Source organism: Coffea arabica, chromosome 11c, assembly GCF_036785885.1.
Source record: "Coffea arabica cultivar ET-39 chromosome 11c, Coffea Arabica ET-39 HiFi, whole genome shotgun sequence".
Lineage (NCBI taxonomy): Eukaryota > Viridiplantae > Streptophyta > Magnoliopsida > Gentianales > Rubiaceae > Coffea > Coffea arabica.
The window spans coordinates 6,115,709-6,127,851 of NC_092330.1; the positions used below are offsets into that span (position 1 = coordinate 6,115,709).

At 37.9% G+C, this 12,143-nt stretch overlaps 1 protein-coding gene and 1 pseudogene across 1 annotated transcript; one reads left to right on the forward strand and one right to left on the reverse strand.

Annotated features, from left to right (window-relative positions):
• Positions 1–349: 349 nt before the first annotated feature.
• LOC113715561 (putative late blight resistance protein homolog R1B-17) lies at positions 350–7,335 on the forward strand. The gene is made up of 4 exons (XM_027239791.2): positions 350–4,984; positions 5,510–5,654; positions 6,557–6,759; positions 6,896–7,335. The coding sequence occupies exon 1, from the start codon at positions 495–497 to the stop codon at positions 4,968–4,970; it is 4,476 nt and encodes a 1,491-aa protein (XP_027095592.1). The 5' UTR covers positions 350–494; the 3' UTR covers positions 4,971–4,984; positions 5,510–5,654; positions 6,557–6,759; positions 6,896–7,335.
• A 1,112-nt stretch (positions 7,336–8,447) lies between these two features.
• On the reverse strand, positions 8,448–11,326 carry LOC113715868 (receptor-like protein Cf-9 homolog; annotated as a pseudogene).
• Between the last annotated feature and the right edge of the window lie 817 nt (positions 11,327–12,143).

The window sequence follows — 12,143 nt, forward strand, 5'->3', positions numbered from 1 at the left end:
ATAACGCGGAAGTCTATTCTTTGCCTTTTGCGTGTGAACAGCTTCACAAAGAGGAAAATGAATGTAAATTGTAAAAGAGTTGAAAAATTCTTGTGCGTGGTTTGCCGAATGCCGACTTTTATGTCCATGGATTATCAAAATACTACTAACATTACTGTATAAGAGAAGCAAAATATTAAGGTTGTATTTGAATTGTATTTTTCACGATTTTTCATAGAAAAATTATTGTAGCGATTTAATATATATGAAGTAAAAAGGTAATAAAAAATTGTGATTACGAAAACAACGCAATTTTTTTTACGGAAACAGCGATGCAAACAAGGCCTAAAATTTCTCTCCTGGATTGTCAGATGCTGACTTTGATTCGTATATACTATAAGGTACTAGTATACTTAAGAATATTATTGTAATCTGAGAAGCAACATACAGACTAATCGGTTTTGATTTCAAAGTGATTGGCCCCCATTTTTGTCTTTGTTGCTGCTGAGGATTGAATGATGGCTGAATATCATGATAATCTTGGTCCTGCCTTGCAAGATCTCCAAGACCAGTTGCAGAGTGTGAGACTTAAGCAACATCATGATCAGCAGCATCAACATGGATCTCTACGGCTTTTGGCTAGAGTTAAGAGGATGATTGTGCAGGATTCGAGCGAGGTAGAGGATGATGTGTTGTATGATGCTCTGGCTGCTCTTATCGATCGACTTCAAATGGAGGTGCCATTTCTGTTGGCATTCGAGCATTATGTTTCCTTCTGGGCTAAGCTGTCTTTTAGACCTTTGCTCAATAAAGTTGGTATAGCGCTGTCTGAGATTGCCAAGGACATCAGGCTTGCTCGTGAAAAGAATTACATTTCCAAAAGCCCTTCGAGATTGATGGATTTCCTTCGCCACTCACAACAAAGGGTTGAGCGTATGAAGCCAGAAATTGGAGAAGCTAATCGCATTTTGCTCACCGGTAGGTTTGAATTACCCTCTCACCTGCCTGAGTATCCATTCTGGATAGATTCTGTTTTTACTCTAGCAAGCAATCTTAAGGCTTTCTTGGACACTGTTGATACAGATCTTCATGCACCACTTTTAGCCTTTCAAGTTAAGCTAAGGTCATTTGGAACTTTCCTTCAATGTGTGGTAGTTTGTTTCTGTACCTTAGCTGAACTTAAGGTGCGTGAATTAGATGCAACGATGTGGGCATCAGATCCTGAATCATTTATGAAACAATTCCTTCCTAGTCACATACTTGATAGTTTGATAAAGCATGTAGCTTCTGTGGCCATTCGCTTAGCAAACCTCTCTTGCCTTTACTGGTTCAAGGAAGTGGACACTGATGAGAAAAGAAGGACGATAATGGGGATTTTGAATTTGCAACAGGAGATTGACCTTTCAACTGCAGAATTTCTAGAAATGAATCTGAAGCTTCTTAGAGCTGTCAACCAAATTCAGCCTGGCCAAATAACTGGGAATAAGGTAACTGGTTTTCTCAGTTATCTCCTCCTCCACGAGGAAGGGGCACTTGGTGTTGCTGATGAGCTGAAGTACTTGATAGAACTTGTTATCAGCCAACCAGAGAAGCCCTGTAACGAGGTGGAAACTTTCCTGACAGAAATTAAAGCAGTTATTAGGGAGGCTGCTTCTCTAAGTAACTCACTTGATGGAGTATGTGCACATTCTCCTAAGGTTGAGGTTGCTAAGATTAGACTCCTCAAGGAAAAGATTTGGCTTCTGAAAGCAGAACATTTCCTCAAAGGACCACGAAACACAAGCTTTATCAACAACCCATATTGGGATTGGAAGTCTCGCATTACATCACTTGACAAGGGACTAAAAAACTTGAGAAGCTTTTCGAAAGATCTACCCGAGGTCAAGACAATACTTTGCAAACAGAACTTATCACTGGTTGAAGAAGTTCCTAGGGAGCTACAATCTGTCTTGCAATCATTTTCTGCCAAAGAAATCACAGAGAAAAGCATGAGGGAATCACTGTTGCTACTGCTTTTAAAGATTTTGGTTCTCAAGGCAGACTTTTATCTTTTGGAGATACTGAATGGTAATGCAAATTTGCTGTCCCTTGCAAATGATCGAATTGAATCTGTCCATGAGGGCCTGAAGTTGCTTATGACATTTGTCGCAAATGTACCAGAGGAGAGTTCAGACCATTTGGAATTCATCTTAACAAACATTGAAGCTGTGGCTAAAAGGATAATATATCTCTATCACTCAGTTCTAACCAACAAAATCACTGAAGAGTTGATCGAAAGAATGTACCTTACACTTTCGGAGTTGTTAGATCAGATTAAAATTAACAAGGCAAAGCTGAGAGAGCTTTATCCCCAAGTTCAAGGATCATGTTTCCCCAAGACCAATGGATTGGGGTGTGTTGATTTTCTGTTGAGAAACCTTAAGGAGCTGCAAACCCATAAATCTAAGTCAATTGCAACTGTGAAGAATCAAATTGAAAGAATCCAGGGGGATATGGAGTTCTTTAGATCTTTCCTCAATGATAGAGTAAAGGAAAGTACTCAACATCTAGAACTGAAAGGTCTTGGTGAACGCATTACAGAGGTGGCATACAAGGTGGAATACGTCATTGACTCAATCGAGGTTGGCATCGGTGATCACTTACAACATCTGTTATGGCTTGACTCTCTCTTAGAAGATATTAGCCATATTAAGAAGGAGGCAGTCAAAAGTTACCAGAAGAAGACTTGTGATGGCATACCCCATAATGTCACCAGAAGTTCAGACCATATGATATCACAAGTTAGTGCCCCAGAACCTGATGAAGTGGTGGTAAGTCTCAGTGATCAGGAAGAAGTGATAATTGATCGGCTTATAAAAGGATCCTTGCAACAAGATATGGTTTCTCTTGTGGGTATGCCAGGAATAGGTAAGACAACTTTGGCCAAGAAGTTGTACAATGATTCTAGAGTTACTTATCACTTCCACATTCGTGCATGGTGCTGTATCTCGCAAGTATATAGTAAAAGGCAGGTGTTGCTTGACATATTAAGCAACATTAGTGGGCTTACTGACTACATTCATAAAATGACTGATGAAGATTTAGATCTGGAGTTGTATCAGCAATTAAAAGGAAGAAGGTATCTCATAGTTATGGATGACATGTGGAGCACAGAGGCGTGGGATGACTTGGAAAGATCATTCCCTGATGATAAAAATGGTAGCAGACTTCTAATAACAAGTCGTATCCAGAATGTGGCCTTGAATGCTAAACCTAATAGTGATCCTTATCTTCTTCGTCTCCTCACTGATGACGAAAGTTGGAGCTTACTACAACTGAAGAGTTTTCATGGAAAAGGTTGCCCAACAGAATTGCTTGGAGTTGGAAAGGAAATTGCTCAACAATGTAAAGGACTACCTCTTTCTGTGGTTGCAGTAGCTGGTCTCCTTGAAAGGACGGAAAAGAAACCAGACTTGTGGAAACAAATTGTTGACAGTTTGAGCAGAAGGTTAATAGATGATCCACAAACCCAGTGCAAGGAAATCCTAGAGCTGAGTTATGAGCACTTGCCGTACAATTTGAAAGCATGCTTCCTTTATTTCGGAGCATTCCTGGAGGACAAAGATATCTCTGTGCGCAAGTTGATATGGTTGTGGATTGCTGAAGGTTTTATTAAGAAAAGTGAAGAGAAAAGCTTAGAGGATATTGGAGAGGATTACCTGATGGACTTAATCAGTCGAAGCCTTGTATTGGTTTCTAAAAGAAGATCCATGGGTAGGGTCAAAACATGTCGAGTTCATGACATGCTACATGATTTGTGCCTGTCAAGATCTAAGGAAGAAATGTTTTTGCAGCCAATTACCAAGTGTGATGAACCATTTGCTTCTTTTGATGGTTTAGATAATGATGTTGATTTTGATCTTTATTACCCTTCAAAACCATTAATATATGAAAGACATCGGCTTTGCATTTGTTTGGAGAGAAGGCATTTCATCAAATCAAAACCTTCTGGTCCAAGAACAAGGTCTCTGCTATTTTCTGCAATTGCTGATAGGTATCCCAGATGCCCATATGATATCACATTCATTTTTCAAAATTTTAAACTTCTCAGGGTGTTGGATTTGGAATCCATCAATATGGGGATGTTCTTTCCCATTGGATTTGATTTATTAGTTCAACTAAGGTACTTAGCTGTCAGTGGGGATCTGGATTCTATTCCATCATCAATAGCCAGCCTCTGGAAACTAGAGACGTTTGTTGTGAAGGGATTAAAAGGTATGGTTGTGTTACCGGTTATTATTTGGAGCATGAGAATGTTAAGACATGTTCATGTAAATAGTTGTGCAATGTTCGATTTGCAAGACGACCAGCTTGAAAGTTCCTTGGTATTGGATAACTTAGTAACTCTTTCCACACCAGCTCTTTCTGGAGGGAAGGAGACATTGAAGATACTGAGGAGATTTCCCAATCTTCACAGGTTAAGATGCATTGTTTTTGAATCTCCGAGTTCTCCTATGGGATGTGATCAATTTGCACAATTTGACATTCTAAATCAGCTTGAATCACTCAACATCTCTGGTAGGGCCCTTAATCAGGGGGAATTGAGCTTCCCCCTGAATTTAAAAAAATTGACTTTGTCTAGGCTTCGCCTGCCATGGAAACATATGTCTGCTATCGGGAGACTACAAAACCTTGAGGTTCTCAAATTACTTTCTAATGCCTTTGAGGGCCGGATATGGGACATGAGGGAAGGGGAGTTCCTAAAGTTGAAATTCCTGAAGTTAGATTCTCTGAATGTTGTTGAGTGGAATGCGACTTGCGATCACCTTCTCAACCTTCAGCAATTAGTTTTGCGACACTGCAAAGAACTTGAGGCAGTTCCATTCTCTTTTGGGGAAATTCCTACCTTGCTGATGATTCAAGTGCAACGTTGTGGCCTTTCCACAGAAGAGTCAGTCAGGGACATTGAGGAGCAAGGGATTGAAGGTCTCAAGATCTTCATCAGTCATTAAGATTTGTATTTCAGGTAATCATCTTGATTTTGGATTGAAACTTTACCACATACTTCTAGTCATGCAAGTACTAGAGTTTAGCAAATTATTCGTGCATCAAAATCTTTTGTCCCGTGACATTTTTGTGAGAATCAGTTACCTTGAGGTCAAATGTGAGCTGTAATATATTAGGCATTTGGGAACTTAGACTTTCAACTGGGAACATGTTGTTTTGACATCTTTGTTTTAGTTTCTTTATTTATAGATTTATGACAGAAACCATTTTTTTTTGTTTCTGTTTACTTTTATTCCAAAGTGACTTTTGCCATTGTAATTTTGCATAGCTCTTCATTTACAAAGCACGGTTATGGTAATGTCGGCAGAATACAAAATAGGTCTTGTCTTATACCACTGGTTTTTCTACAAGCTAGCTTGAGTGCATGCTTTCTGAAGAGGTTAAAGTTGTTGTGCTCCAATATATCCCCTAAAAGTGAACCTTCACTGATAGTTTGATTGATAAGCTTTGTTGTTAACAATTACAGTATTCTGTTCCATTGCAGATCGAAATAGAAGACTTTTTCTTTGAGGAGTTGAACAAAATGGAAGAGTTTGAGATATCTTAAAACGTCAAAAAGGAAGGAATTTGACAGCTTCTTAGCAGGAAATTCTGCCGAAAGAAGTTGCAGCTTTAGATAAGTTCTCTGGGTAATTCTCTTGCACATAACATAGTAATCTTTTTAATTGTTTCCTGATGCTTATGAGTTTTCGAGTTGAAAATCTTCTCCAGTTTCTATTGTTTTTGCATGAGGAACATGAGATGTCACACTAACTTGCCAGTGTCTTTCACAAAAGCTTGACATTTTTACTGTAAACTCCTGAGTCTTTGTATCTGATCCTGCTGGTGTGTTTCATTTGCATATCTATGTAGTCCTTTTTGAATAAAACAGAATCAGATCCTAAATGAGTTTTACTTTTATCTATCAGAGATGGCAAAACATAAAGAAAATTCAAATCTACAGAATGAGTCTAACAGAAGAAATAAACGTTGTGGAATGAGGGCACTTCTGTAACTGGAAAAAACTGGAAGGGAGGAGGGGAAGATAGGCAAGATTCTTAAATTGAGTTTGAAGCTGTTTTCAAACTTCAAGCACTGTAAATTCCAGCATGGAACCATGTTCCAAAATTTTAGCTCAGTTTTTTATTGAACAAATGAAAAAGAGCTTTTATAATGCATTAAAAACTTGAAATGCTGTGACTTTCAGCAGTCTCTTGAGAACAATATTACAAGAATAAAATAAAGTACAGTTTCAGCTATATATTGAGCAAATTGTGCGAATTCCAACTGTTTAATCTCTTGAAAAGAGAACATGTGGTGTGAAATCTGCCAGTTTTATTATTCTTTTCCAGTTTCCACTTGAGTTGGACAGATTCTTTTGCTGTTACGTGGTTATACTCTTCAATCTCACATGTCATAAGTATCATGAATGCTAGTATTTCAGTTGTTACGGAGTAACTTTTTTTGCTGCCTCATGTCCTTATTTTCTCTTCAATGAAGTGTTGACATTTTGTCGGTTTGAAGCATGGCTAAGCATGTCTATTCGTTTCAGGCTTATTGTGGAGGTTCAATACCAAGCAGACGTATCAAACACAATTTTGTGTGGAATAAGATGCTTTATGTGACATCCACAAATTTGATGATTTTGAATGCAAAGCCTAACATAATGGACAACTTGATCGAAGTGCTTCAGAATCTGCAGCAATCTTTGACCTTAATTAAGTGAAGGCACCAAGAGAGACTTCAGCATTGAGGGTATCAAACATCTTATGCTTCTTAATTTGTTGGTTAATTTTAGTACTTTATTTTTTGGTCCATTGCAACTGCATCAGCTCTTACCAAATCAATATTTTTTTCTACTTTAGCTGATCAACTTATGTGATTTGTCCAGGGAAAGTAGCTTATGGCCTAATGGGGAAGGAAAATCCATAAGGTTATAGCAGATGGAGTTGACAAGACTAGAAGCTTGGCAAGCCAAGGTTGTACTTAATTGCTAAGTGTTGTCAGTAGCTTCGGAGGTGCAAAAACTGTATGTGTTTATGGATCAATCCATAATTTTGTTGTATCTAAATCCATAATTTTCTAGGCACAATAATGAGCACATGACTACAATTTTTACGCAAAGATATCCTGATTGCAGTTTTTTGATAGTATGATGCATATTTATTCTGCTCCTAGTCAGAATAAATGACAGTAGGCCTTGCCTGTACAAATGACAGTAGAACTTGCTAAGGAGTATGCTCAAACTTCTTGCTTGACAACTTATGATCCCCTGATGTAAACAATTTCTTGATTTCAGTCAAAAGAATCTATGGTGCACAATTTCGGTAATGTAGTATATGAATGTGAAAGAAGCTTGGAATATGCATATGTTTAGCTTTAAACGTACTACTCAATGAACAAGGCGGATAACTAAAGTTGGAAGGATACAGGGTTTCTACAGTTGCCAATGGACTGGCCACTGCAATCCACCATTGATGGTCAGATCTGAGCCGTCCAATTCAAATTTTCAAACAATAAATTTTTTGTTTTATTTTTAAATTGGAAAGCTTAGATCTAGTCTAGCATACCCTGCTATTGCACTCGCAATGGTAGGAGTCCCTCATCCAAAATTAAAGATGGTGTTTCGATATAAGTTCTAAAAACTACAAAATGACTCGAAACAGAGAAATGAACAAGAAGATTAAATAACAGAAAAATTGAACTATTAATAATCAACATTTATTGCATATCTTTTACTGCTTTCCTACAATTTATGTTTGAATGTGACAGTTTTATATTCAAAAAAAATATATGTTTTAGGTTTCTACTTTGTTTCTTTTTCAAATTCTTCTTATTCTTTTTTATCCAGTCATCCTTTCAATCCAAAATAAAGCCAAAGATGAATAAGAATTTCGACATACTGTCGCGAGAAAAGGACCATATGTTATAGAGGTGTGTCGAATGCTCCTTCAAGCTCCATCCGACTATACTATATAGCTTAGAAGAAGATCCATAAAAATAATGGTCAAATCAAATGATCTCCCTCTACCTGCAAAGAACGTGCCCTTTAGTAGTCAACCAAAATGCAAAGCTTTTTCCCAAATTTTGGGCTAGCTTATTTCTACTTTGGGATGGAATGTTCTTGCACATGGATATCGAATTTGATCATAGGTGTTTCTTGTTTTACTTTGTAAAAAATACAAAGATTCTCAAGAATACATGGAAAGTAAAATATCAAGTCTAAATAGTTCGAATGGTGACACCTTTAATTCTATTCAATTATATTACAGGAAAGTTCATAATTTATCAGACTAATCATTTTTATAACTTTCATTTTGCCATTTCTCATTTCTACAGGCACTTTCCCTGCTCTTACCAACTCATCAGGTTGAGTAGTATAACACAAAAAAAAAAAAAAAAAAAAGAAGGAAATACTAAATCACAAAAGTCACAAACTTGGGCTATTTCTTTCTAACCAATTTGGAGGCTGCTTCTTGTACAATTTTATTGAACCATTTTGGTTTTCCGGTTAAGAAAATGAAGCATGCTATGATTATTCCAATCACCATTCCACAACCATAACCGATTAAAACAGCTTTCCAAGTAAATCCACTGAAAAATTCCTCATTATCTTCTTGATCCAGTTCCAGACTTCCAGTTGCGGTACTGGCTGTGACGACTCATTAGTTCCACAACTTTCTGACAAAGGAAATCCACATAATCCGCTGTTTCCTGTGTAACAACTGTTATCAAATGTACCACTGCTTTCCTCGAGGTATGCTACCAACAAGATGGCTCTGAGAGACATTGAAAACAGAAAGAAAAGACAAGGAAGCAAGTTGCTGGGGAATATCCCCATCGAGTTTGTTCCATCACAGGTCTAATGATTCAAGAACAGTTAAATTTGGCAATGCTTCTGAGATTTGACCTTGAAGGCTGTTATGAGATGAGTTTAGCCCACGAAGTGCGATGAGATCTCCAATGACTTGTGTGATCTGCCCCTGGAAGTTGTTACTTGAGAGATCAAAGGTTGTGAAGACGGACAGAATTCTCAACATTTGAAGTTCCAGCCCTTAAAAAAATTATCACAACTACAGAATCTTTATAAAGGTTATTCCCCATGTAGTTCAACTGTGCTGTCGTTCCATCTATTCTCATCATACCTCTGAGATTGTTGAAGAGTCATGCTGGCAAACTCCCAGTGAAGTTATTGTTTGAAAGGTCAAGGATTCTCAGGGAAGAGAATGACAGTTTTTGAACTCTTAGGTTGCCTTGCAAATTGTTGGATCTCAAGCTTAGTACCTGCAACTTTGGAAGAGTTCCCAACCATCTAAAGTTGTTGTTTCCAAGATCGAGAACTTTCAATTCTCTACAATTCGAAAGAGAATTTGGCAGTGCTCCTTCTAATTGATTGTCACGCAAATTCAGAGCACTCAGTTTGTTTCCTACTGGAAAAGTTGCTGGAATGTTCCCAAAGTGGTTTTTGTGCGTATCTAACACTGAAAGGTCCATGCTCATGTTCCCCAAACATAGAGGAATTCCGCCAATCAAGTTGTTGTTCAACAAATCAAGAATAGCGAGTGAGCTTAATTTGCATATTGATGATGGGATTTCTCCAGTAAGATTGTTATCTGGAATCATGAAGACCTGTATGCTGGCAGGTGAAATAACCACAGGCCCTTGCAACAAGCATGAGCTAAGATCTAGATAAACCAGATTTGGGAATGGAAGTTGGCTCAGATCAATTAGAGAGTTGTAGGAGAGATTCAAGCAGAACAAACGCTGACTCCAGTTATACCATTTTTTATCTGAAAATATATCACCATGGAGCAATTTCTCTGAAAGATCTAGCTTATATAGGTTATTTGCAGGCACTAAGAAATCCAAATCTTTGATTCCACGAGAGGACAAAAACAGAAATGCAACAGATTGAGGCAAGGTAGAATTAACACCATCAGTGATCAGCAAAATGTTATTGTTAGAAAGATCAAAAGTTTGAAGCTGGTTGCAGTTTGAAAACATGCTAGCCTGCACAACACCGCCGAAATTGTTTGATGACAGATCAAGCAGTGCTAGATTTACAAGTTTTGAAACTGATTTTGGAACACGACCATCCAGCTTATTTCCACTCAGATAAATTCTCTGTATTGATTTATACTGGAAATCATAGAGTTGGCCAGTAAGTTGATTGGATTCAAGGTCTAAAAATATCAATGAGGGAAGGCTAAACACCTAAGAGGGTACTGCACCGGTCAAGAAATTGCTTCCCAACATGAGTAAATCTAGGTCTTGCAATCCGGTAACATTGTGGGAGGGTATTGGACCTGTAAAGGAATTCTATGACAAATCTAAACCCTCAAGATTTGTCAAGTTGATCACTGAAGCAGGAAAAAAACCCACTGAAATAGTTATTACCTACAGATAATTTCTGCATATTGTTGAAATTGCTGAAACTATTGGGGCATTTGCCCTTCAAGACTATTATATGAAAAGTCTAAGAAAATGAGTTGCTCAAGATTTCCAAGTCCGGAGGGTACCTGGCCAGTCAAATTATTAAAATTAAGCATCAAATAATTCATTTTGGTGAGATTCCCAAGAGATTCAGGTATAGGACCCCAAAAGTTGCAGGATGAGAGATCTAACTAGCTTAAGAATTTCAAATATCCAATGGATTCTGGTATTTCTCCAGAAAAACCGCTTTCAGAAAGAGCTAGATAACTCAGCGTACTGGTGGTGGTGTTCCATTTCACATCTGACAAGTAACCATAAAGGTCATGGTTGTTAGTCAATTCAACTCTTACCAAGTTTGGTAGTTCGAAAATGTCAGCTGGCCTGGCATTTGCCATACAAATTTGTGCTACCAAGGTTCAGAATTGTTAATGAAGCTGACGGATTACTTGGAATTACTGAAGTAATATCTACACCTGTAAATAAAAGCTTCTCTTAACCGTGTTAAGTTTCGAAGAAGCAACTTAAAAACAGGCGGTTGGATTCTAATATATTGCAAAGGCTGTGAGAGATCAAGGGTGACTAAATTGGAGAAGCTCAAGAATTCAGATGGAAGTTGACCTGAAGATCCAGAGCCGGAGAGATTGAGGTGTGTCGAACTCGAAAGCCCACCAAACTTACTGGAAATCAGTGAAGAAAAGAAATTATTGTAAGCAAGGTTGAGCCATTTGAGGTGAGAAAGCTGAAAGAGGCTGCTGTTGGAATTGATTACCCCATGAAGCTGGCTGCAGCTAAGATCCAGGCCAACAACTTCACCACTTAGCTCATTACATGTTACTCCATCCCACCTACAGCAATCTGTGCTTCTGTTCCAAGAATTCGCCCCCGATAAGAAGGCACACCATTGGAATCATAGCCTGAAGAAGCTGTGTTGTCTATATCAATGCTTTTCTTGAATTGCAACAAGAACTGGCTCTGGTCACTAAGGCATAAATGGCTTGCATTGGTGGGAGATGAAGAAAAGACCATTTGATAGTGCAAGAAAACCAAAATAAGTTGAATACGTTTTCCCATTTTGCCTAAATCAAATGCTTCAGATATTAATGAGCTAAAACTTTGATCTGGTTGGATTACTACTTAACATGAAGCTAGCTTTTACACATGCAGAGAAATTCAGCAAAAACTATTGCACGAAGATGAATACAAACTTTGATTAGGTTTTAATCAAATTAAAACAAAAAATCATCTTACATTTCTGCATATGTCACTGAATACAGTGAATTGAAAGAAGCAGGGACCATAAAAAGCCATTCAACGTTTCGACCTTGCAATTTTGTTAAAAACTGTAATGATGGAGACAAACTTTAATTCCATATTCTTGTTGCTAAAGCGACCAGTAAATTGGTGGTAATTTCTATTCAAGACCAACAAAACTACTGATCATTTGCTCAAAATTGTCAGTTTTTTGCTGCTGTCTGTGACGACCACACCTCCCCCTAAGGCGTACCAAAGGGTTCGGCGAACCGCCTGTCCAGTTCTCGCCAGGACTCACTCACTAGCTCACGCGAATCACGTACATACACATCCACCATGAACCATAAATAACATTCCCAATTCAAGCTTATAACATACAAGGATAGGAATCAGGGTACAAAGTCTCGATATACTCAAATTAGTTCAAAGCGTATACAATCCAAGTACAAAACAAT

Excerpts from the sequence above, each read along its gene's own strand:
- LOC113715561 (XM_027239791.2), top strand. The coding sequence starts at position 495 with ATGATGGCTGAATATCATGATAATCTTGGTCCTGCCTTGCAAGATCTC.